Here is a 27,659-nt window from a genome sequence, read left to right as displayed (position 1 = left end):
ATGTCGCGTTTTTCTCGAAGTTGGCAGTAACATATCAAAAGTTTTTAATTTAATATATAGAAGTATTACAAATTTAATCCTTACCGTTTTCTCCAAGGAACTTAGCACTGGATGAGGTCTGCTCACTCTGCTGGAAAATGACTCTAAAATGACTTAGATATATAAGTCTTATATATATATATATATATATATATATATATATATAAGATGCAGTTTTTTGACCACACATGCCCTGCTATTGGAGCAAGTTGTCACTAAATGTTAAAATGTGTTCAAAGAACTGCATATTTTTCCTGTGTACATGTTAAATAGCTTTCAAATTTCAAGTTATGTGGCTATGCAGAAATTTACTTTGAAAAATAAACCTACCCTGAGAAATATTCACTGGAGGAAAAAGTGCACTAACTAGCATTATACATATACAATGTTTAAATCTTCATAGACACAGTTATGTAAACATGAGTGTAGAGTTGTTACTTTTACCCTTATTCTGTCTCTCTCATTCTCTCTTTCCATCCTGTATATGTAGTATATACCTGTGGCAGGGCGGAGGACGAGACCGGGTGTGTAGTATCACGACCCGGCCCCGCCCTCCGCCCTGCCACAATACCACTTTACAGTGATTTAATCTTGATCTTAGCCCTTAACTCCAGTGGACACATCACAGGATATATTTGGAGTCTGTGAGGTTAAATCAGCTGTGTCGTGACCAATGCAATGCGTGTGTATGAGCTTGTGTAGGTATGTTTGTTTCAGGGGAGTCCCGTGACTCAGCTGGTTTGGGCCTGTTTGATCTGGACTGGGGCTTGCTGGAAGGAGTATTGGTGGTGTGTCAATGTGAGGACAGTGGCCCTAATGACAGTGCTGGCTGAGTTGTGGCATCCATCTCTATTTTTGGCAGCGGAATCCAGAATCCATCCTGAAAAACAGCCAGCTAATGCCTTAAGACAGACATTCTGCAAAGAGCCTGGTGATAGATAAGGGCCAGTGGCTCAATTTAGGAAAAGACACCTCATGTGTGTTCCATATCAAAGGATGCTAGATCTACAGTACATCACAAACCACCAACCTCTATTCAGATGAGCAGGCTATGCACACACAGTGACTTCTCTAAAAGGTGAATGTATTTGCTTGGGTTTTGATAGTAGCGTATGGTTGGTATCGATGTTATGGTCTAAGGGCACCTGACTCTCACACTGCGTGGCATCAGACTCTGTAATGGTGTCAGGCTTTGAGCCGCCAGAACATGTGGGCGTACCATCTTTATTGTGCATTGTTTGGGGACTTTGTGGTTGTCCTATTTACCCCAATGCTCTTTGACGAACATGGGTAAAGAGGCGGACTTTTCAATTCTGCTGAAGCACTATTAAACCTGGCAAATGTGGAATAAATGATGATCATTTAATATCAGGTTTGAAGTGTGCGAGACATGCTTTTAAACTCAAGGTTTAAAAGAAAACCAACAGAGCATATTTCTAATGTATTTTCCCATGACATCTCTCATTAAACTTTAGACAAAGCATTTACCAACAATGTCTCATTTAAAATTTCCTTGGCGTGCACCCTTAGGTCTTCACACACTTCAAGGGATTTAACAGTTTTAAAACAAGTTAATTTTGATCGACAGCTTTTGTGGCATAATGTTGATTACCACAAAAAATAAGTTAGACTGTTGCAGTGGAGGTACAGATTTTGGACTTAGTTTTAGGGCTTTCTCTGTCTCCTCGTGTGTGTGCCTGTGTGGATACAGCAGTGGATATTTTTAGTGGTAAACTAATTCACTTTGGAAATCTTTGCATGAATCTCTGTTTATGTGTGAGAGAGCGTATTCTTGTTTGCACTGTGTCAGAATTAGTCTGGTTTGCACTGTGTTACATTTGCCCTCCCCTTCTGAATGTTCTGAATGAATGTCACAAGTTTGGCCTCCTGCAGTCAGATTACACACTCACAGATACACAAGGACACACTCACTGTTCCCACATTTCTGTACACACAAATAAACACACAGACCTTTGGCAAGTGTCTTCTAACCTGTAATAATACAACTGAGCTTAGTCTATCATTTGAATTGCTGGACATTTTTTAAAAGAAAATGCATTTCCGGAAGTTCTAAAAGATATGGATGTATCTTCTATACAGTGTAAAAAAAAATTCCTGGCACCATGAATGTATACTTTAAACAAATGATTATGCACTGTTTTTTTAAAACTTTTTATTAAGAGGTAATCTATATTTTTAGAACACTTAGTGCCTTTTTAGTATCCTTTTTATGTTTATGAGTGTGTGGGAATCTTCTCTTCTCATGTGTAATTATAAAGGCCACACACTCAGAAGACCAAAAGAGAGAGCTGGTCAAGTGATTGTCTTCTTGCTCAGGTTTATGCCTGCTTATGAAAGTGCTGACGTCATGTGCCACTGATCTGCCTATCATTTGGAAAACATTTGATTAAGCAATAAAGTACGAGAGGGCATGCTATATTGTGAATAAAATTACAGGTGAAGGCTGTTGTTAGGCACAACGTGAAACAGAGTATGGCAATGCCTTCAGTGCTGAATAAAATGGTTACCACAAAACGCAAATATTAAGGAAATGATTTTTTTAAATGATAATTTATTAGGTAAAATCATCAAATGCACATGGACAAACCTACTCATTCTTTATTGTTACTATTTTCCACATTTAAAATAATTGTTAAGTCACCCAAACAATGAAATAAGACAAATATAGGAATGTTGATTTAAAAACTTCTTGGATTCTTTAGATTCTTCAAAGTTAGCCATTGTTTGTCTTGATAACAGCAATGCACACTCTTGCCATTCACTTTACAAACTTCTTAATGTACCACCTGGATGCTTTTTCAACAGAAGTCTATTGAATAAGTTCTCATGTGTTCTGAGCACTTGTTGGCTGCTTTTCAAGATCAAAAGGTCTTTAAGATCATGAGAAACATGCATTCAGTCAGTTGTTTCCAAATTTTGTTTGGTACTGAATTTACTTCCAGTATGCTACTAGAGAGAGAAACCAAGGGTAAAACATTCTTCTCTTGTGTTTGGCTTATTGATTCACTTTGAATGACTCCCACTTAGCTATACAACAGTGCAGAAAATAGAACTTCAGTTTACCCAGTCCTGTAAATAATACAGTTGATTTTGCCATCTGCAACCCTTGGTAAGCATTAAACAAAAATATGTTTTGTGCACTTAATTTATTCTTTGGCCACAGAGATTTGTAGTGTCTTGCACATTTTCCTCTATTTAGTGCATTTTTGTTGGCTTTACGGGTCAATTAGCTGCAGAGGGATGCCCCTCTCAGTGTTTGGAGTGAGTGGTTGTATTTTGGCAGATTTAAAGTATGTTTGCACTTCATTAGAATTCTCCTCTCATTAGCTTTGTGTTGATTTAACTTCATTTGGCCACCCTTGGTCACTTTTGCACAGTGATACAAAACAGAAGATGATGGAGTTAGATCAGTTAGGGCCAAACAAGAAGAAAGCTCATGGCAAAGTGCTCTCAAATCTCTAATCACCTGCAATAATGAAGAACCACTGTTTGCACATGCAGCATATGAATCATTGTTCGGCAAATATACTTTATGCAGGTGCACTTAATGCAGGCTTAGTACCAGTGCTTATGGTCTGAATGTGTACATTGGTCCCATTGTTTGATTTTATCTGTTTCCTGCCTTTACTGAGTTGTATTTTAATCTTTGTAGCTGGTGTCATACCTGGTGGGAAATCTGCATCTGAGCCATTCGACTTTAACCATTTGACTCAGTTGAGGAGTAATTTATGGACTGAGAGCTATATGAAAATGTTAATAAGTTGAAGATCCGCCAGTACTGAATTCTGTAGTGCTATGAAAGTGACATATCTGGTGTGTACTGAGCCCAGGATGAGATGAGTAGATGGAGTTGAACAGGATAGATGTTTTGTTGGTTTGCAGACTTTAAGCCGCTCTGGCCGACTGCATACTCTTGCCAAAAATTCAGCTGGCGTATGGACCCGTTTTGTTGTGGGGCATCGGAAGCTGTTTGTCTACTGGGGTCTGACAGATGCCCTGCATGTGTTTGCATATGTGGGGCGGTTAATTCCGGCCATTGATGGATGAGTGGGGGTAACCCGTCTCCCCTTTGCCCAGTGTCTCCCTCGGCATGCCTGGGTATACTGTGCCGTCAAGCCCTGGAGACGGACCTCTGTGTACCGGATCTACACCGGAGCTCTTATACAATATGGCTGAACACAGAAACCACTAACCTCAAATGCAGATGGTTTACAAGACCTTTATTTCCGCCTGTGTGTGAATGTACAGAGTAGTGTGCATTGGTCATCTTTAGGTACCTTGTATTGATGCCCCTTGAAAAACTACTTTGATTGTTTCCAAAGGTGTCCTGGAGAATAAAGAGTACATTTTTCATATTGTAGTCCATTATGATGCCTTATAAACCTTAAAGACCATAAACATGTAAGTACACAAATGCAGATGATAGCATTTGGACACGTGGTCCATTTGAACATAATTAACGTGCATTCTTGCGTTATTTTGACTTTGCTTTAAGTATATCAACTAGGGATGGGCATTCATCAGTAATTTGGTATTCGAATATTTAAGCTCATAAAAAAACTAATATTAGAATATTCTATTATTTAAATGAAGGTAATTAATGAGAAAGAGATGTTGTATAAATAATTTTTTTAGTCATAAAGGTTGCGTCACAATTAAAAAATAATTATAAGAATTATAATCAAAACAAGCTTATATCATGTCCCATGTTTTTTTAAATATATATTTAAACAAGCAATGCGTGAAAACAAAAAAAGAATAGAATGAAAGCATTTAAGCTCACGCAAAGCGAAGAAAAACAAACTGCTAATGAAGTAGACTGGCACAGTTAACGTACAGCACTTGGCATTTATATGTTAAGTCACCCAAACAATGAAATAACAATGCAGTTTGTTGTCCCAGCCCTACTCCCAGCCATCAGAGGCCCTCAGTCAACTGCCTGTGATACTTTTTCCTCTGACCATTTGAGCTAATTATTTTCACCTGTGGGCAGCACGGGGGCTAGCACTATCACCTAGAGTTTGTATATTGTATCATGTCATGTTTTTGTTGAGAAAAACAAGCATATCTACGTGCTCAGTAAACTATACTCATTAATACACACCAGTTTAAATGATGGAATGTCCCTTACCTCAGCTAGCAAAGTCTTTCTCGGATGCCATGTTTGTTGTTTACAGAAGCCTCACGGAGGATTATGTTGCTACGGGGATGCTGTTTTCTGAACAGCTGCATATATATGAGAGTAATGTGTACACCACCTATCCAGTACATTTAAACAGGAACCCAGCTTTCTTACAGAAAGCGACATTCTCACAATAACCCATTGTTTTGGTGTCCATCTGAACGTACTGAGTGACAGAACTGTTTGCTCATCAAATGTGATCAACTTGTGTGCCAACTCAAAAGTGCAACCCAGTGCATTCTGTTATAACTGCCAGTTTTAGTTTGTGTGTTCAGGATTTAACATGCATCTCACTGTATATATGGCCAGCAAAGCAACACTTTGCAAAATTTGAATAGTATTTTTACTATTCGAATAATTATTGCAGAATGAATATTCGAATATTCGACTACTTGTGCACATCCCTAATATCAACTTAAACCTTCTTGCTTAGCAACATTCTCTTCAAACTGTTGCTCCCGCTGTACAATAGTTGACTTGAAATAGAAAATCTGCAAAAGTGGACAGTTCAAACTAATGATGGCTCTAGCGCCCCTTGCGCAAACCCTGAGAATGCAATACTTACTTGTGTAATGTTATTAATTGTGGTCTGAGACATTTCAGAATGAAGTTTTTTTTCAATATTCAATATTTATTCAAAAAACACATCTTTTCCAAGAGCACTTTACCAGTCATTAAAAAATGACACATTTCAAAGTCAAATAAAAAATTTCGTACCACTGTCTCCTTAAGATGTTTTGCTTATGTTTTCCTCTTTTGTAAGTCGCTTTAGATAAAAGCGTCTGTCAAACGAATAAATGTAAATGTAAATGTAAATTGAGCTTGCATAACAAGAAGTAGTAGCATGCACATACTTGTATGTGTGTATGTTTCTGGCCTATAAAATGGGTTACTATAGACCAGGTAGCTGTAATACTCTACTTTTGCTCTGTACTAATTCATGCTGCCTGCAGTTTGAGGAAACCCCAAGTAATGTGTGCTCTGTAATGAATGGGTCAGTGTATTGCCCTGTAGAAGTAAAATAGTTTACATCTGATATTTATTTCCTGTCTCTGGACTATTAAATAAGGACCATGTGACCAGATTGTGCTGTGCTGCCAACAAAATCATGCTGCTTTCATTACTGGTACATAATCTGGTTTGTCCACAAGAAACTTGTGACTTAACCATTTTCTGTGAAACATCTCTTTGATAAAAAGTCAGTGGAGAGAGAGGAGTAAGAATGACAGAGGGGAGAGATTGACAGGCTGTGAGACCATATGTCAGCCCTCTGAGGTGTTATTTACCTCCCAGATAGGGCTGGGATAAACAATTATTTTTTAAACGATTAATCTAGCGATTTATTTTTTCGATGCATCGATGAATCTAACGATTCATTTTTTTTCAGTCCGATTCGATTTCGATTCGATTAATCGACTTGTGACAACACCGGTAATACCGGTTTCATCGGGGGTGGGGGTGTATAAAATGTTAAAAAAAAAAAACATTTGCCGGGAGTTTGATTGACTGGCGATCTGATCAATCAATCATAATACGCCATTTTTGTCTGACAAAGTAGTCAGGAGAGAGAAGATTAACGTCGGTGGATTTGAATTTGAATAATGGATTGTAGGCTACTGTACTGACATCTTTCCGCGGTTAAAACAACAGTCCTTCTGATGTAGGCTACATTCATGTTTAGCCTATTTGATGCTATAAATTAACCAAGGAAAAGATGATCGGTTCACGAGCAGCTTTAACTGAGGCAATCTGTCACGACACATTAAAGAGCCACAAAATAGTAGGCCTATTTATGGTTTAATTTTCTTTGAATGTCCAAATTTGAAAGTTGAGACTTTATTAAATGTTACCTGCTTGGTCCTGTCTGTCAGCGCGTTGTCAGTGTTCTCTATGTATTTTTCACGACATTCATAGCTATAAGCGCATTATTAATAGCTATAAGCTGAAAACTTTAGGTGTCGACAACGTATTATAGCCTACTCCAACATCGAGTGCAAAGTGGGGAGTTGAAAAAAACTTACGGTGCTCTGTCATCTGCAGCTGCAACCGGGTGGCGCCTCTTCAGATGCTGGTGCATTGCCGTGGTGCTAGAATGGAAGGCCATCTCCATTTTGCAAAGACGACATATCACGGAATTGTTTCCTTTTAAATTAAAGAATTCCCATACTTTAGAGGAACGAGTGCATGCCGCCTTGCACTTCTGATAGTCTGAGGAGCCACTCGTGTTGCTACTACTCGCCGGCGCCGCCATCTTTGTTTTGGGTCCGACGAATCGACGCGCATATTTTGCGTCGACGTATTTTTTGCTGACGTCGACGCGTTGTCCCAGCCCTACTCCCAGCCATCAGAGGCCCTCAGTCAACTGCCTGTGATACTTTTTCCTCTGACCATTTGAGCTAATTATTTTCACCTGTGGGCAGCACGGGGCTAGCACTGTCACCTCATAGCAAGAAAGTCACCTAGAGTTTGTATGTTCGCATGGGATTCCTGTCTAGGGGTTTTCCCCATCTTCGGTCTGAGACAGCTGGGATAGGCTCCAGCACTACCAGCGACTCTATAGGATAAGCGCTATAGAAAATTAATGAATGGATGGATTTCCACATGTCCCTTGTTTCATTGGTTGTATTTATACGTTTCCCTTTGTTTGTTTCCTAGCAGAGTTCTCTAGTCTTTCTCAAGTGTGTTTTCTGAAACATAAGCCTTGATGTTTTTGGTGTCTCTGTTTTTTAATTAATTTTTTTAACTGTGCTGGGCCATGTTTGGATTTCATTTTTAAACTGTTGATTGGAATGTTGGCCCTGGATTTTTGCCTTTTTGATTTGCCTTTTTCTGCCTGTTATGAGGACTCTATATTTTTGAGTATTTTTGGATTCTATTTTTGAGCATTCAATAAACTAAGATACCTAAATTCTGTTTTTTGGGTTCACAACAAGCTCTCTGAGTGGTCAGTGGTAACATGTTGCAGTCTCTTGCAGATGAGGGCACTGCCTTGACAGTAGAACTCAGCCATGGAATTGTACCCTGCAGAGAACATTCCTGAATCAATGGCGTTGAATCCAGAAGAACACCCTCCTGCTTTCGATTCTTTCAACCTTGAGCATCTTGTAGCAGTCCTCACAAGTCATTAAGTTACTGTGGAGCATCATGAGCAAGTACTAGTCAGACAGGATGTAATGGTGGAAAGACATGAGCATATGCAGGGAGAGATCCTACAGGCCTTGCAATGTTCCTCTACGCCTGCCATGCAGTTGGGTTGTACTCGGCTCTCACAGTCGAAACGTAATGGACGTATGAGAGAGTGATGCTCTCTCTACTGAGGCAAACCGGGAAATTTATGAGCTTCCTGGGCTAATTTGGAGGGAAAAGCTCCTGAATTCCACTATAATCTCCACTGTTTTGAGCGTGTTCAGCTCAAGGTTGTTGTGACCACACCAGACAGCCAGCTGTTCAACCTCCCTCCTCAATGACCGTGGTGTCATCAGCAACTTGAGGAGCTTGACAAGAGGGTCCTTGGCAGTGCAGTCATTCAGGTACAGGGAGAAGATTAGTGGAGAGGGAACACATCCCTGAGGAGCACCAGTGATAGTAATAGTAATAGTGAGGGTCCCAATGTGATTTTCACTAGCTCACTAGCTGCTGCCTATCTGTCAGAATTATGGCCTTTGGGTGATGGCCATGTTTGCCAGATGACTGCTCCAGTTCAGGTGCTTATTAATAACCATATAGAGGGGCTGTCTTTAAACCTGATACATTTTAAAGACGAAATCCTCACATAATCCTCACATTGACTGGGCCTCGGGCTCCATATTGGAGTGGGGTTCTGCTTTCCATGGTCAGGCCACCTTCTTCAGAGGTTTCAGACTTTGGTTCCTGCTCGGGATGTTTTGGACCAAGGCATTATCCAAGAGTTCCACCAACAGCATCTGGGTCGCCCTGGGAACATCAGGAGACGTTCTTAAATTTGGGTGTCCTGTCAACCCTCTGAGGTGTTATTAACATCTCGGCCACCAGTGACCTTCAGTGAACCACTTATAATACATTTCCACCCTTCCTTGTTTCATTGGTTGTATTTATGCATTGCCCTTTGTTTGTTTTTTGCTGAGTTCTCCAGTTTTCCTGATGTTTGTTTTCTGGAACGTAAGCCCTGCTGTTTTTAACTCTTGTTTTTTAACTATGCTGGGCCAGTTTGAATTTACTTCTTTGACTGTTGATTGGACAGTTTGCCCTTGATTTTGCTTATATGCTTTGTCTGTTTCTGCCTGTTCTCAGGACTCTATTTTTGTGTATTTTTGGATTGTTTTTGAGCAGTCAATAAACTAATAGACCTGCATCCTGCTTGAGTTTGCTTTCCCTGCACTTGGGCTCACAATAATCTCTTTGAGTAGTCTAATTGTAAAGTGTTGCAAACTGACAAAACAGTAATAAAAATAACAATAATTGTTTTTATTTATAATGAGAAGCAAGCAAGAGTGTGTTTGTACTGAATCAAAGTTTTCATCAATGTTTTCATTATTACTGTGATGCTTTGTTGTGCAGAACTTTATTAGGATATTTAGAAAGGCACTTGATGTTATAACAAAAATGCTAATTTTTCTAAAAGTGATTGTTCTAAGTTTTATTTATTAATTTGATTTAGACACCATTTTGATGATTAAATTAATTTAAACTCTAAAACACTGAATTCAGGGGGGGAAAAAACACCGTATTTGGGAAAAAATACAAAAAGATTTCTGTTGGGTCCTACTTAAAAAAACTTAAAGCATTGTTTTCTTAAATGAAAAACAATTGAAGGAAACATGCATTTGTTTTAGTTTATTATTTAAATTAATATATACCTTTTTAAAAAGGATAAACAAATATGATCAACAGCATATTATCTATTTTTGCTGTGGTATCAAAATTGGTTTAGAAAATTGTGAAATTTTACTAGTATCGGTACTACTAAAATTTCGGTATCGGGACAACACTAGTTGTGAGTTTAGCTTTATGTGAATAAATATAGTTGACTGTGTTTTTATGTTTACTGTGTATGTTCACAGTGTTCCTGACGTGGGTGAACTGCTCTAGTGTGCGCTGGGGTACACGGATCCAGGATGTCTTCACCGTAGGGAAGCTGCTGGCCCTGGTCCTCATCATAGTAGTGGGAATGGTCCAGATTGCCAAAGGTGTGTGTGTCAGATGCAGATCAGTCAGTTTTGAGTGACACACGCACTAAGCATTAAAAGCAATGCATTATTAAGTACCAAACAATCTCAAATCCTTTTAAGTGTTCAATTAATTTAATTATTTAAAAAAGTAAGATTATTAAGAAAAAATAAGAATTATCAGTGTTCCCACAGTCAAGGAAACCCTGGATCAGGGAATTTAAAAATTTTGATTTACAGCCTGGAACAGTCATGAAAGTTAATAAAACCAAAATTTGGCAATATGTGTGCTGACCTCAGACCTGTATACACATTTCCTGGGGTTTAGCATGGGACAAAAGCATTTATTGACGATTTTCTTGAGATCATGTTATGGGTGTTTTTCGATTCACCACCATTGTTTTCTCCCGCTGATGGTCACAAATATGGCAGATGTGGGGAAAAAGTGACATCACTGAAACAGGTCCATATTGTAAAGCAATAATATTATATTATATTTAACAAATATTATAATGTGCATCTGCCTGCTAGCTGCCCACCAGCCCAGTGGCTGACTTGGGGAAAGGCCCTACTCTCCCGATAGCCAATTAGTGTAACCAAACTGTGACACAGATACCCAACACAACAAACAGTATCCAGCTGCTAACATAATCTAAAAAGGGAGCATTGGACTGGGCCGTTGTCACAAGGATTTTTCTAAAGTGTGTGGACAACAAAAGCAGAGAGTGAAGTTTAAGTGTAAGGAGAGAAAGCTGGAGAGAAGTAAAGAGAAGGCCAGGGAAAGAAAGGGAAGGAGTGTGATTAGCTCACATCTGTAAATAAGTCCCCTAGTTGAATGCCATGAATCATCAAATATTCCCAGCACATTAAAAAAGCTACTGTTAGCCCAAAAGAGTCCAATTACCTAATGAATAAAAAGCGGAGGAGACTGTTTGCTCTATTTGTTACTGTAAAAACGCTATTCAATTGTAAAAAATTTTATAGAATTATAGAAAAATTATAAAATATTATAAAAAAAAAAAAAAAACATGTCGTATACACTAACATCACATTATCTCCAGTTAGTATATCTCCAGTAGCAGTGGCGGGACATGCATTTAAATTCTAGGCCTTCAGTGTGATTCCTGCCATTAAGAAAACACAGTTTCACAATGAATAAGACACCCTATGCTTTTGGGCATCATACAGTATGTCGCAGCTAACTAATAATACCATTTTAAAAACATGTCCACACACGAAAGCTAAAATTTGAAATTACACTTAATGCGCAAGCAAGCCTGATTTTAACTGCAGCATGACTCTTTGTGAAATTAACTTTTGTGAAAAAAAAACATTTAAAAATCATGATTTTTCATATGAATCTACCAAGGAGGTCGAAAATATGAAAATATACTCATCACAGAATAGGTGTATTCAAGTAAATGGTTTGTGTGAATTGCATTTTTTAAATGTATTTTTAATTGTATAGATTTGGACAAAAATTAGCATCACTTCATTGACCCTTAGGACAAATGGCCATAATATGCACCTGTTACCATCTGTATTTGTATTTTATGATGAACTCCGTGAAAAGAATCCATGTTATGATCAAGAAAACGTTTTTTCTAGATCGCTCGCTCACTGTCACAGACACGTATTTTTTCTCCAATGGGCTGTTTCTGTGAAACATGCTTAAACATCCATCCATCCATCCATCCATCTTCAACCGCTTATCCGAAGTCGGGTCGCGGGGGCAGCTGCTCCAGCAGGGGGCCCCAAACTTCCCTATCCCGAGCCACATTAACCAACTCTGACTGGGGGACCCCGAGGCGTTCCCAGGCCAGTGTGGAGATGTAATCTCTCCACCTAGTCCTGGGTCTTCCCCGAGGCCTCCTCCCAGCTGGACGTGCCTGAAACACCTCCCTAGGGAGGCGGCCAGGGGGCATCCTTACCAGATGCCCAAACCACCTCAACTGACTCCTTTCAACGCAAAGGAGCAGCGGCTCTACTCCGAGCTCCTCACGGATGACTGAGCTCCTCACCCTATCTCTAAGGGAGAAGCCCGCCACCCTTCTGAGGAAGCCCATTTCGGCCGCTTGTACTCGCGACCTAGTTCTTTCGGTCATGATCCAACCTTCATGACCATAGGTGAGGGTAGGAACAAAAATTGACCGGTAGATCGAGAGGCAAAGCTCTCTTTTCGTGACAACGGTGCGATAGAGCGAGTGCAATACCGCCCCCGCTGCCCCGATTCTCTGGCCAACCTCCCGCTCCATTGTCCCCTCACTCGTGAACAAGACCCCGAGGTACTTGAACTCCTTCACTTGGGGCAAAACCTCATGCTTAAACAGTGCTATAAAAAGTTGTTCTACACACAAAAGCGTTTTATGGGCGAAACCCTGAAATGCTTTTCATTTAAAACATGTACACATTGTAACTGTAAATTTGTCGTAGCAATATCTTACATTCTGTTCTCCTTTTTTTGAAGAAAGACAAAAGATTTCCTTGAACTGTTCTCTTTGCCATTTTTTAAGTGTGTGAATCTTTTGAAACATTACCTTCAGTGGCGTAACTTTCATGTGAACACTAGGAAGGACAAGTCAACCATCGCTAAACTCCGACATGCCTGCCAGTGTTTAATTCATAAAACCACCATCTTTTCTCAGTGGAGAGAGAGCTCATGTGCTCATGGTTGCCAGATTACATGACTAAAGCATCACCCTGGCAGAATATTTCCAAACTGTACAAGTGTCAAGATCTGATTGGAGGATATCATTTACAGAAAACTGGCAACCTTACAGATGATTCTGACCGGCAAATCGCTATTATTTAAAGTCTGTTATTTATTAAACATAGAAAATTTTATATTTTACTTGCATGATTAGTTCTATGTAATACATGACACAATTAATCTGGTTTTACAAGGAGGATGCTTTTTCTTTCTTGCATACCCATTCAACTGAAGCTCTGGCCTCAGTCACCATTCACTTTTATTGTATCAACAAAGAAACAAACAAACAAACAAAAAAAGATGCAATAAAAGTGATGGTGACTGAGGCTAACATTTCCTTTTGTATTCCATGGACCCATGTACAGGTTTACAACAACATGAGTAAATGATGAGGGAATTTTCATTTGTGGCTGAACTATAACTTTAAATGTGAAAAACATATTGCTAATTAACCCCAAGAGCAACTGATGTATACTGTTTTTATATGCAGTAAAAATACAGAGCGTGCAGGATTTGATAATCGATATAATGTATGAATCAAGCTGCTATATTCTTTCAATATATATATTGAAGAGAGAGAGTTTACAGTATATATATATACTGTAAATATATATACAGTATAATATATATATACTGTAAACTCTCTCTCTAGGACATTATGATGCTTTGGAGCCACAGGCAGCATTTCAGTTTATAAAGGATCCATCAGTGGGGCAGATTGCTCTGGCCTTCCTACAGGCCTCTTTTGCCTACAGTGGGTGGAACTTCCTCAACTATGTCACCGAAGAGGTGGTTGAGCCACGAAAGTGAGTATATTACAATAGTCTATATCACAATAACTCACAGTCTATATGCATTCACAAAGATTTAAGTCTACACTGTACTGTACAGTATTTTTATACAAAAGATTTTAAATAAAAAAACTAAAATCAAAGTATTTTAGAAAATTGACACAGCATGTATGATATGGTGTCTGATGTGTCTGTATAGGAACCTTCCACGTGCAATTTACATCTCCATCCCCCTGGTAACACTCGTCTATACTCTCACCAACATTGCATACTTCTCCTCCATGACCCCTCATGAGCTGCTGGAGTCCAACGCTGTCGCTGTGGTAAGTAACCTCAGAACTTCTCCGTCTTAGCAATAGCAATGTTCTAAAACCCAATCAAAACACCTTAGCAACCGCATAGCAATGGCAACTCAACCATCCGCAACACCTTAGCATTGTGGCAGCAATCTTTGAATGAGCAAGCACCACTTGCATTTTTATTTTCAGAAAATGTACAAATATTGTTGTATTTGTTCTGGTGAAACAGTAATCCATATATTACATGCTTTGGTAAATCATGATCAGTTTGAACAATGTCATTCAGCAGTTATTTGGTGTGTTGAATTGTAGACATTTGGAGAGAAACTTTTAGGAATGTTTTCCTGGGTGATGCCCATCTCAGTAGCTCTATCCACCTTTGGAGGGATTAATGGATACCTGTTCACCTCCTCCAGGTAAAGAAACATCTTGAGTACTATTACTCAGGCCTTACACAGTCGTCACATGAAGACAGGATATTTAACACTTCATTGTCTATCATCCTCAGGTTGTGTTTCTCAGGAGCCAGAGAGGGTCACCTGCCCTCCCTACTGGCTATGATTCACCTTAAGAGCTGCACACCAATCCCTGCCCTGCTTGTTTGTGTAAGATAGAAAAGTATTAGCATAAACAGTTTACATATACAACATGCACAGCCTTTTTGTCTGCATGATTAACAACACAGTGTCTTTCTCTCTTGCTCTCCATAGTGTACTGCAACCATAGTGATCCTGTGTATCGGGGACACACATAACCTGATAAACTATGTGTCATTTATAAACTACCTCTCATATGGAGTCACTATAGCTGGGTTGCTTTACTACAGATGGAAAAAACCCAAGATGTTTAGACCAATCAAGGTACTCAGCTGATTCTGCCTCATATAGGTGAATTAAGTTATCAGAATTGGTTTAAAGCAGTGGTTCTCAACTTGTGGGTCACATATTGTTCTTATAGGGGACACCAGGGTAACAAGAATGCTAAATGCAAAAATGTAATTTAGGCTGTCGGTTAAAAAAATGTATGCAATGACCCCAACCCATACATAAATCCAGGATTGGTTCAGGATTTCATCCTCAATTTACTTCAGCGTTTATTGTCGGTGGTCAAAACAGATTTATGTACTTTAGCGCCACCAGTTGCACTGGTTTGGTAACTGCGGCAGCTTCTGACATGCAATCAGAAGCTCATATTTTATTGGTCAGGGTATTTCATCGCTGGGCGAGGAAAAAAAAAATCGACACACTCACCGTAAAAAAAACTCTTGCTTTGTCAGCAAGCGAATGTTTGCTCACAGTGTAAATGGCTCTCTAGGAATCTATTGTTTCTGTTCAAAATCTTCATCACAACAAGAACTTGCTGGAAAATTCATGTCTGGTGTTCAAAGGCCTTTCCACAGACATGCCTATGTGCTCAAATACAGCTGGACCGAGCTGGGATCTCGCACTTTCAAAGTTTCAAATTATGTTTAACTTGGCACAACGTTCCTTAAAACAGATCTCTTAGGAGGACTAGAGGCGCTGAAAACTAGTGAGATGTGACGCAATCAAATAAGAGGTGCTCTAAAAAGCATCCATCTGACACACGAGTTCATAGTTCACAACTACACAAGAGCAGAGGGCTGTAGGTCAATAATAGGGTTATGTTCAATAATATAGATATAAAACAAACAATATTTGGACTTTTAATGCCTAAATGCTTCACTTGTCTGTATATATATAATGTAATCTATTTGAATTGTCAGATTTTTTAATTGTACATTATATTTATAATTAATGTAATACTGTATATTATAAATTACATTTATTTGGTGGCCTTTCCCAACTACTGATATGCGATTAATTTAATTAATCAGTAGGCACATCATGTAATTAATTAGATAAAAACATTTAATCAATTGACAACCCTAATTAAGATACATCTAACTATATAACCATGCATAGTTAGGATTGTGAAATAAATAGGCTTATCAACTTTTAAAAGGGAGGAGAAAACGCTCCCCCATCTTTTGTTGTTGATCTGTCAACGCTAGCCAAATTAAGCATATGCCAACATGGACAGGTTGCTTGACATTCCCTCATCCTTAAAAAAAAAAAAAAAAACATGAACAAAACTAAACATTTGTGCCGACTACATTGTATTTGGTGCTGTGAATTATTTAAAATTCAAGAGACATTTAGAAACCAAAAATGTCAATATTCCTATTCAGCTTATGTCTTGTTATTAATTTTACATATGGTTGGCCTATGCTGTTCATTATATATTATAAACTTGTATAATAGTGATAATGCATTTCAATGTTGGATCTTAAAGATTTTTTACTTTTGTATGATAAAACGTTTTGGTACAGAGTTTAGGTTGCAACTTGATGTGAGATTATGCTGATGTAAATCTGAGCACTGAAGCAAAATTTGTTGAGAACTAATGGTCTAAAATGTATTACTTGTTTGTTCAGAATGGAATACCAAAACAGATTTTGGTTTTATTCACTGTTGTCTGTTCTTCTCTTCTTTCTCTTATTCTCTAACTTTCTGCAGGTAAACTTGATAGTCCCTTGCAGCTACCTGGTGTTCTGGGCAGTGTTACTGGGCTTCAGTCTGTACTCAGAGCCAGTGGTGTGTGGGATGGGGCTGGTGATCATGCTCACTGGAGTCCCCATCTATTTCATTGGAGTGCATTGGAAGAACAAACCACACTGGATTTACAATGCTGTGGGTGAGTGAGAAAAGTCAAAATTGTTTTGCATTGTTTTGTTTTCTCTTTAGAATAGAAATAGTTAACCAAACAATAAACATTTTGCCACCATTTACTCACCCTCATGTTGTTCCAAACCCATATGACACAGCATGACATTTCCCTTTTTGATTTGTAACTAGGAGCACCTAATAAACAATAGTTTTCTTAACAATTGATGGCATCATATACAAACAGCAGGACTAAGTTGTGAAAAATTAAATAATACTGAATCAAATTGTTTAGTATTTTTTACAGGAATGTTGGTTATTCATGTTTTTGAGATGTTACAAACAATACATCAGAAATTTGCATAATTAGCATTGTCAACTTTGTTAAAATATTAAGTACTGATAAGTACTTAAGTACTGAGTATAAAATAAGTACTGATTACCATTGTCCCATGTCTGCCAAACTGGTCCAAACCTCATCTGCAGCCTGAAACTGAACTTTTGGTCAGATTTTAGGAGTGAATGCACTTATCTGCATAGAGAGCTCCAGGATGCTCCCTTGCTCCCTATTTAGTGAATGACTTAACCCCCAGTGTGTTGTCTGTCTGCACTGGTCTCAGAACAGTTTGAAATTGACCTTATTTTCATCCTAACTCCATATACAGCCTCTAAAAGATAATTTTTTCAGCTTTTGGATGAACCCATTGATTCTCAATGTGATAATGCACAGTAAATATAGGATTTCTAAGGAAACAAATTGTGTTCTGCAGCGTGACGTTTCGTGATAAATCACTCAAATTTAAAAAAATGGCATATCAGATGAAACTATTGACTAATTATTTGACTCAAACAGGTTTCAATGTAAAAACCTAATTAGTGTAACCCGCACAAGAAGAGACAGTCACAATGTAAAAGAAAACTGCTTTTATTAAAGAGCAGGCAAAAGTACAAAAGGGCAAATCCAGAAAAGAGTAGTCAGGGGGAGCGATAGGTCAAAGCCGGGGAATCAGAATATGGCAAAGGGGCAAATCTACAGAAGAGTGGTCAAGGGAAGCGTAAGGTCGAAGCCGGGGAATCAGAATAAGTAAAGCGATAAGACAAGCGAGTTGAATAGACAGGGGAGCTAGGGGAACACTAGAGCTGGCAAAGCGAAGGGGTAAACTAAACAATAACCAACAAGTCTGAAACGAAAGGGCAGCGTGTATATAGGGGAAAACGAACAGTGCAGGTGAAACTAATAATCTAGTGATTGGGACGAGTGCGGGTGAAACTAATACTCTGGTGATTGGGAGCGAGCGTGAGAGCCAGAGGGGGGTGATTGGGAGCGAGCGTGTGAGCTCGATGAAGCGGGGTGAACTAGAGGAGCGGGGTTCGTTACAATTAGGTTTCTTACCAGTTTTGTTGGTGTTCCTCCCAAAGACAAACTCCGCTGTGATCGGCGCCATGTTGTCACATGACTCCGTACATTGAAAATGAAACCCTTTACTGACAGCCCAGAGTCTTCTGAACTGAGACCAGTCGAATTCAATTCATTTCAATAATATGTTACAGATAGCGAATCCAAAATAAAACATATACGCATCTGTACGTGGGTTGCACAAGGATATATTCAATATATTATTTGTTGACTGTAGTTTTTAAGCCTCGTAAAAGATGCAAATGCACCATAAACACATCATAAAAGTAGTACATTCAACTTATGGGCTACATTCCAAGTCTTCTGAAGCCACACAATTGCTTTGTGTGAGAAACAGATTGCTGTTATTCAGTCACCATCCATTATAATTGTGTAATTGCATTGGAGAGAGCAGCCAGTGCAGTCTTCAGAATATCTCCTTTTGTGTTCCACTCGAAAGAATGTCATATGGATTTTAAAGGACATCACGGTGTGTGCATGACAGCAGAAATAACATTTTGGGCTGAACTGTTTCTTTAAATATCCCCCATTTTTGTCTGACATGTGTAAATGTGCATGTTTCAGAGAGAGTGACCTATCTGGGGCAGAAGTTGTGCTACGTGGTGTTTCCTCAGGATGACCTCTCAGAAATACAGCCCCTTAAAGAGAAAACAGTCAAATCTGAGCTGTGAGCATCACCAGAGCCTGCACTCCTGTTTGGAATAGTTTTTGAGGATTTTCCATGTTTGATGCTGTACATGAAGAGAAGGTCATTTGCGTCTCAGCCATTACTGCGGAAGAAACAAAAGTTTTTCATTTAATGGCAAAGACATCACATTTCTTATTTGCTCTCCCTTTGCATATATTTGTTTTGGACATCACTTTGTAATTGAATGCATTCTCCTCTTATCAAAGGGGAATTCCTATGCCTCTTTATGTTTTCTGTGGATTTTGTTTTCCGTTTTGAGTACTGTTTGTGTATTCCTGTGTGCCTTGCAGGATTTCTCTCTACCTTTAACACTAGTAAACATTACAGTAGTTAATTGAAGTTCCCTTATGAGCGAAGAGGACATGTGAAAGCTAATGGAGCCTTTGTACCTCTTTCTTAACATTAACTTTCTCACCTATAGGACTAGACCTAGTCCTCCTAATAATAACTTATTCCCTCAAGCAAAGAAAAAAAAAGTGATAATATATAGCTATGCTCAACTCTCTATGCAAAAATAATCTATGCAAACTAAAGTAGTAGCTTTATTTTTTTCTCATACTGTATTTACCTCTAATAGTGACAGAGGAATTGCACCTTTGCCCTAATCTTTTGCCATTGTTTAACAGAGGCTCTCCCCCAGCACTTGTAAGCACTGCCAGAAACTGCTGCCACCTTATGCTTATAATTTCAAGTTCATTTTTCTTTTCAATCGCCAACTATCTACATAGAAGGTGCTTGTAATTTCAAAAGACTGTATTAGGCAGACACTTTCAACTGTTGTATATGCCCACTAATGTCTTTTGGTAACCAAGACATTTGTCTCTTTGACTGGGATGCCTTTTTTTTTTTAATGGGTATGGGTAAAGCTTTGAGCTACGCACAAGCAATAATGTATGTCTCTTCATTTTTAAACTGACAACCAAACTGGTTCTCTGTCCAATAGATTTGACAGTTGAGATTAGAATCTTTTGTACTTACTGTAAATGTCACTTGAGTGCCCTCTTCTGGACACATCTGTTTAAACATGTGCTCATATTGTGTAAGCACTTCAGTGCTTTCCCTGTGCCTTGGTCCAGATCAGTGCATCTCAGTGATATGAGGAATAATTCCGTTAACATGTCTGTTAGTCTAGAAGTGTTCATGCCTCGCTGCCCATAGCAGCAAGGCACTTTGTCATAATGCACAGTACAGTGAAATTTTATTGTAAATATAGCTTCAAGTTTCAAATACATCAGGGATTAATTGTGAGATCGCATTCCTGAAGTCATATGTATTATGTATACATGTGTTCCATAATGTATGCACTATAGACATGTATTCTGATATAATTGTGTTTTGTAAAAATGTTAAAGGTGTTTGTCATTAACAATATTACCACATTAAATTTAATTATGAAAAAAAAGTTTCAAAAAATTGTGTGTATGAGTAAAAATGACCTTCTCTAGCTATCCAGGGCATTGTTTGTGGGTACTGTAGAAGATGTTTATGAATGACTATACTTCCCCCAGACAACAAGTTAGTCTGTGTCTAATAAAGTAATGTGTGTTTAATGCAGTTACAAGGAAACAAAGGATTATCCAACTCCTTCAAAAACATATCAAACATCACAACCTTTCATGACCATTACCACAAATATACAATCAGTTTGGAAAAATGTTATATAATTATTATTATTTTTTTCATAATATTTTAAAGGCAACCATAGATTGCATTAAATGACAAATGAGAATTATGTTAAGGCTTCAAGCTGCTGGCTGAATAACCCCAAAGATCTCACTTCATTATGGCGGTATATGTTGATGTTTTCATTTTATTTTAATCCCTCAAAACATAAATGGTGATTTTAAAATGTCAGATGCAGTGCGAGTCTGTCGAGGCCATCAATTCCAGATCTCTTTGATAAAGTATGAAGCTTGAAACCTACACTGCTTCCAAAAAAGGAATATCACTTGCTGGATAATCTTTTTGAAAAGTGAGACATTCAACCAGCTGAAATACATGACTATTTAAAAACAAGTATTTATAAGAAACCATCATGACTCGAGACTAGAAGTTTGACCCTGTTAGGATCTGAGACAAATAGGTTTCAAAATGAAAATAGGCATCAAGCTGTAAAGTGCTTCATTCACACAGAAAGACACAGAAACTGCAAGAGGGAGGGGCACTGCAGGAAAGTCTGATTGAATAGAACATAATTGACTCACCAATCCTGCTGAAAAACAATATTATACATGGTCACCAGCATTTGTTGTGTTCCAACAAGAAAGACCACCAGATAGACCAGCATAAGCCAGTCTAGAACAGCATGGGAAATTAATGCTGGTTAAGCTGGTCTTTTCAGCAGGGAAGATATTAAAATACACGAGAAAATATCTCACTTCCATACTAGTAACATATGAACGGATCAGATGCTGTAAGTAATTAATTATTTGCTGTATGTTTATCATCAGGCATTTCAATTGAAAGAAAGTGCATGATTTCTCCAAATGGCACATTGAATCTAAACCCCTCATATTGTATTAAAATACCTCCTGCAAATCTACAAACTGTCCATTTCTGAAATGGCACATTCTTGGACCTATCAGAAAAGAGATCCTGTATTCGGTGCATGTTAGATGGAGACATGTGAAATAATAGGCACTCAGACAATGAGATGAAAGAACAGGCTGTTCATTCAGCTTATTAGTTGTATTGGTTGCCATTTGCAAGCCAGTATCAGGACAGAATGTCCTAAAGCAGCAAGTTGGACATATGTGGCACATTACATTGGATTTTTCATTATACAGAAGACACATAAATTCATGGAAAAGTGAGCCACATAATCTTACTGGCAAACAAGAACATGGACATTAATTTGAATGATATTGTAAACATAACCAATGTAGCAGATATGAAAAACAAAGACATCAACTTTTACAGCTGATGAAGACACAGGCGTAAGCTCAAACACACAAGATATTTAGTTATTTTTCCACTATTCTGTGATTTTAGAAAATCCTGATACTCAAGAGCTTCACAACTCTTGAGTACATCTACAGAAGTTAAGTTAAAGGAATATCCGTGTTCAATACAAGTTAAGCTCATTCAACAGCATTTGTGGCATAATATTGATTAAAACAAAAATGTATTTTGATGTACCCTTCCTTCTCTTAAAAACAAAAATCTGTGTTCCAGTGAGGCACTTACAATGGAAGTGAATGACGGCCAATCTGTAAACGTTAAAATACTCACTGTTTCAAAAGTATAGACACAAGACATAAACAATATGTGTCATAAAATCACTTACTAACCTTTTCTGTGTAAAGTTAAAGCCAAATTTACAACCTCATTGCCATGACAATATAATGTCTACAAACTCTAAACTCTTGTAAAATTATGATTTCAAAAACTTTACAGCTCAAATAATGCATGAGTTTTAACAGAAGAATTATTGTAAGGGTTTTTGGCCCCATTCACTTCCATCGGTAATGCCTCACTATAACTTCCAATTTTTACAAATTGAACATAGGAATATTCCTTTAACTGGTTCTCTCATAAACATACATTCCCTGAGTTCTACTTCCCTTAAGACTCAATGTCTTTTGCATGGGGAAAAACCTTAACATTGATTTATGTCTATGGTGGTCCTGCCATAATATAATAGTTTGGAACCAGACTGCCAAAACATGATTCAGGAAACAGCTCCAGCATTCGTTTTAGGGTATATATTTGAGGGGTTTTAGGGTTTATATAGGGTATAAAACCTTTATATTTTATGAGGCCTTAAAATCCAATAATGCAGATAATGTTCAGAATGCAACCAACATTCACAACCAGAGTATGTAGCAAACTGTAGTATACATTCGAAGACCACTGGCTGGTTATGAAAGGTGCTCTGATACAAATAAAATTCAACAGTATTTCACTCAAGAGGCGACACAGTGAATCACTTAAAAGGCGTTGAGGAGGTGAGAGGAGAGCTCTGCTAGTCTATCCATAACAGAATGTTAGCGGCTGAGATACAAAGTCTCTGTTATAATATATTTCCACATGGAAAAGTATTTATGCTCAGTTCTAATACCAAATACATGAACATTATAGCCACATTCATAATGTTTTTTGCTGATTTCTACCAATCATTTATTACTGAATGCTAGAGCCGAAACTATGAGATTATCTTTTCAAGTATGACAACAAACATGTATCTCAGCAGAGGTCCACTCCTACATGTTCTACTATGACAGAGCATAAGAATCAAATATTCTGGACCTAAAATGCTTGTATGAATCTGAATGCTATTCACTTAACCTGGTAAGGCCTAGTTTGTTGGCACATATTCAGAATAGGGAGAGTTATAAATGCTTCTCAGTGGACTAAAAGAGTCTCATCATCCTCTTCCTCTCTACTTCTGAGTCTGCAAAGCCTGACACAGTCACCGGGCATATCTTCTGTTCCTGATGATTTCCTGGTGTCCTCTACAGGACTTGAGTCTGTGTGTGCATCTGTTTGTGGTCGTCTGGGTATAGGAAGACGTCTCCGCTCGTCAGACTGACCACTGGAGGATGTTGGTGACTCGGGAGAAGAAAGAGGCGAGATACCCACAGAGGTGTAATGTAAGAGGGATACTCCTCTGAGCTCTGCAGCCAGGTCCTGCACAAACCTTCTGGAGGCTCTGGACCTGTTTGTGCTGTGTTTAGGGCCATCAAGAGTTCCAGGTGGACTCTCAATGTCTTTTTGTTTAGGGGAAGGGTCTTGAGTGCTGGGTTTGGATCTCATTCTTGTCCCAGACAGTTCTAAACATCTATCATCATCACCATTATCTTCAACATCTTCATCCTCCAGGGTGTCAGAGGTGGAGTGGGGTGAGGCGGGGGAGGGGGGAGAGAGAGGAGAGGGAGGCGACTCTCTGTCAGGAAAGCAGAGGGCCTCATTGTGAGCCTGCAGGGCTAAGCCCAGCGTCATAGTGGAACAGGGAGACAGAGTCTGCCCCACACCCTCCTGCCCCTCCTCTGTGCCACCATCCGCTGTGTTGTAGCTGTGGAGGCTCAAAAATGTGTGTGTGTTTGTGTGTGCATGGCCAGGAGGTGTGAGGAGAGGAATCTGACCACGTGACCGAGAGCCAAGATGGAACAGTCGGCTCCAGAGGCTTCCAAGTCGGCGTCTTGATGAGGAACGACGAGACGAGTGACGGCGAATCTGTCTCCACATCGCTGAACGGAGATTCTGTAGAACAGATGCCTGAGAGAAGGGAAAACGAGGCTGTGGGGAAAAGACCAAAAGTCTCTTTAATGGGTTGCTGCACTGTATTTGTGTTGGTCTTTCAGTTGACAAAACATTGAAAAGCATCTTTCCACATAAAAATCCAGTAAACAAAAACTCCAGAAACACGAGCTTAATACAGTGCATGCCATTGTAACTGCCTGACTTTGTAAGATCCTGTAGCTCAACTTGTAGCAACACCAAGATTATACAATATGTTCAATTCACAGGGACCTGATAAAATGTAAAAGATGTTTTGCATATGTGCACAGTTAAAAGAAATAGTTAACCCAAAATTATACTTCTCTCATCATTTACTTACCCTTATGCAATCTCAAACTTGAATGGCTTCCTTTCTTTTGTGGAACACAAACAAAGATGTTTTAACCTTCTGAGATCTGTGCTGTGTGCATTTTCCATTTCTCTTTTTGATTTTTAACTAGTAGCACCTAATAAACATGCCAAAAATAAAATCTGAGATTTTTCAAAAAAATGTATGTCCCATTTGTGGACAGTGAGACTTTGAAATTTGTGAAAGTTTAAATAATACTAAGCTATAGAAAGTCAGTTTTTTTTTTTTTTGTTATTTATGTTTTTAGGAGTGTTGTTTATTCATGTATTTGAGACATTACAGCTGATTTTCTGTAAAGCTGCTGTAATTGGAACAATGTGATTTGGGATGTTTTTGACTTATTCTACAATGTTTTTTGTACTTTGGCAACAAAATCTCAATGTTCTCTCTTTGCACTGTCAAACAAACAAGTGATGGCCAGTACTGAAGCATTTTACCAATCAGAAATTAGCATAGTTCATTCTGATACAAGTAATGTAACCAGCATCGTCCAATAACTGCCAAACATGTTGAGTGGTTCAAACATCATCTGCAGCCTGAAACTGATCTTTTGATAGGTAATTTGGATTAAATGCACTTGGCTTCTTATGAAAGTTATAAGATGCTCCCTTGCTCCCTATTTATGGAGATTTTCCACTGCACAGTACAACTCGACTCTGCTCGCTTTTTTGGGGTTTTCAACTGTGGATAGGTCCTGGTACCTGATACTTTTTAGTACCACCTCGGTCGAGGTTCCAAGCGATCCGAGCTGATACTAAATGTGTCATCAAAATCCTGCAGATCAATGATTGGGTGGAGAGAATCATCACTACCATCGTCACTGGATTTCTGACATGCGACAGCAACACGCTAATTTTAAAGTTAGTAACCGCGATAGCAGTATCATTTGTTCACGCGACTTTGAATTGTGAAAAACGAAATGGCTGTGTGCAAAACCACGCCGTGGTCAATAAACGATGTGCAGACGGTCCATTCGTTAGCGATGAGCAAAACGAAAAACTCTTTCAAAGTGTATCAGCTTTTGGCTGCAAACGGCTACCACCAGACCTACCAACAGTGTAGGGAAAAGTTAAAAAAGCTTAAACGTGACTACAGAAACATCAAGGAAAATTGGAAGTGGTTCGACCAAATGGACGCTATCTAAACCAGCGAACAATGGGAGGGAGAGTGCCCTGGACTCACCCATGATGGAGGATGGTACGTTTTGTTACGTTAACTCTATACTCACTTTATTCAGTTGACCAGCTACTGGAAGCTTGCTTCTAAAACAACCAGGCCAATTGAACTGTTACACTTGTGTAAAATCACCATGCAACAAATGCTTTATATATCACAATGAGCTAGTAGCTAAAAGCTAGTAGTTGTGTTATTGTTTTGGTCAGTTTGTGTCGTGTTTAAAATGATGTCATGGCAGTAGAGGTGGCGCAACTATGATGATCATCCCACCCACGTTGAAGCGGCACACACTGCAGTGGAAATGCTCAGAAAAGTAAAACGAGTAGTGTTGAGGCGAGTCGAACCGTAACGTGCAGTGGAAAAGTGCCATTAGTGAATGACTTAACCTCCAGTGTGCTGTCTGTTTGCACTGGTCTCAGAACAGTTTGAAATGCACCTTATTTTCATCCTGACTCCATATACAGCCTCTGAAAGCAAAAATTTTTCTAAACGTGAAAATGCACAGTAAATATAGGATTTCTAATGAAAACATTTATCCATTGTACACATCAAAGTTGCTCAAATAAAAAAAAAAATGGCATATCGGATAAAACTAGAGACTCTTGACTCAAACATGTTTCAATGTAAAAACTTAATTAGGTTTCTTACCAGATGTAATTTTGTTGCCGTTTCTCCCAAAAACAAACTCTGCTGTGATCGGCACCATTTTGTTTTTTTACATGACTGTACGTCAATAGTTTAACCTTTTACTGACAGTCCAGAGTCTCCTGAACTGAGATCAGTAAGTTTAAATGAAATAAAATTACGCATTGCATATAGCAAAGACAAAATACAACATTCACAGGTGTTCGCGGAGTCACGCAAGATTAATGGAGATATGCATCAAGTGTGAGTAAGTGTAATCGAGCATCTAGGAGACTGTAATGTCAAGATTTATAGTGAAAAAGGAGTTAAAGTTTTGGTCTGTTTCTCATGCCAAATTAAACATATGTATTACCTATATGCTGCATGCCTTTATGTCAGTTCTGGAGCTGGGAATCATATCTCCATCAAAATATCTTAATTTGAGTTACGCAGAAGAAAGAAAGTCACATGCATTTGAGACGGCATAAGGGTAAGTACATGATGAGAGAATTATCATTTTGGGTGAACTATTTCTTTAAAGGGAATTTTTTAATAAAATATACCAGAAAACACTCAAAAAAGTAGAAAAATGCTAATTATTTTCAAGTTTTTGCGTACCTGTGTGGGATTGTACACAGGGAAGTCATCAACTGGAGGAATGAGTCCTTGAGCTATAAGTTGACCGTAAGAGGGTGGAGCCTCTCTCTGAACAAACTCCGCCTCTAGTCGGGTCATCTGGGTTTCAAAGGCTCTAATGAATCAGAAAAAGATGAATATAAATCAAGATTATTTAAAAAATATATTTAGATGCTGATTATTGCATTTTAAAAAGAAAAAAAAAAAGAAGTTAGTGTTTGATTTTTTGGTTGGTGTGCAAGCCAAACTCTACATGAAACGAGTCCACTTGAAATGGTGGTTGTGGTACGTATCATTTACCTTTTATTTTATAATGCATTCCTAATTGTGGCTCAACTCAACTGAAAGTGCAAGTAACTCATATTCTTTGCATTTCTTGCAATGCGCCCATAGGAAAAGTGTCGTTTTGTGGGTGTTTCAGTAAAAGCAAAGGAACTACACTATCAATAAATCAGTGAGGAAGGCATCTTCTCCTTCTGAGTCGTTACCTAGTTACAGTATTAAACAGCTGCTACTATTTGTCAGTGTGGTACATACACACACTGATGAGGCAAATGTACCATGGTTCAGAGCCACATAATATAGTGTGAGAAGAGACCTGCAGAGGCACGAGGAGGGCTTGGAATCGAACTCTGGTTCAGACCAAACAATCAAAACA

The 27,659-nt window shown here is 38.6% G+C and overlaps 2 protein-coding genes across 2 annotated transcripts in view; one reads left to right on the top strand and one right to left on the bottom strand.

Moving 5' to 3' along the window:
* The window catches only part of LOC127618495 (asc-type amino acid transporter 1-like), a 37,018-nt gene extending 16,669 nt beyond the window's left edge, over positions 1-20,349 (top strand). Inside the window, exons 4-11 of the mRNA XM_052090989.1 lie at positions 10,282-10,407; positions 13,749-13,902; positions 14,087-14,210; positions 14,499-14,602; positions 14,695-14,791; positions 14,897-15,046; positions 16,724-16,901; positions 18,852-20,349. Coding sequence (XP_051946949.1) covers positions 10,282-10,407; positions 13,749-13,902; positions 14,087-14,210; positions 14,499-14,602; positions 14,695-14,791; positions 14,897-15,046; positions 16,724-16,901; positions 18,852-18,958 — 1,040 coding nt within the window. The 3' untranslated portion in view covers positions 18,959-20,349. The remainder of the gene's footprint in view (positions 1-10,281; positions 10,408-13,748; positions 13,903-14,086; positions 14,211-14,498; positions 14,603-14,694; positions 14,792-14,896; positions 15,047-16,723; positions 16,902-18,851) is intronic.
* A 502-nt stretch (positions 20,350-20,851) lies between these two features.
* Positions 20,852-27,659, bottom strand: part of lrp3 (low density lipoprotein receptor-related protein 3) — a 32,561-nt gene continuing 25,753 nt past the window's right edge. The window contains exons 7-8 of the mRNA XM_052090902.1: positions 26,984-27,116; positions 20,852-24,213 (exon numbers count right to left, since the gene is read on the bottom strand). Of these exons, the coding sequence (XP_051946862.1) occupies positions 23,320-24,213; positions 26,984-27,116 (1,027 nt within the window). The 3' untranslated portion in view covers positions 20,852-23,319. The remainder of the gene's footprint in view (positions 24,214-26,983; positions 27,117-27,659) is intronic.

This window comes from Xyrauchen texanus, chromosome 2 (genome assembly GCF_025860055.1).
Source record: "Xyrauchen texanus isolate HMW12.3.18 chromosome 2, RBS_HiC_50CHRs, whole genome shotgun sequence".
Taxonomy (NCBI): domain Eukaryota; kingdom Metazoa; phylum Chordata; class Actinopteri; order Cypriniformes; family Catostomidae; genus Xyrauchen; species Xyrauchen texanus.
The sequence above is the reverse complement of the archived record's forward strand: the minus strand, read 5'-3'. Positions and strand labels throughout refer to the sequence as shown.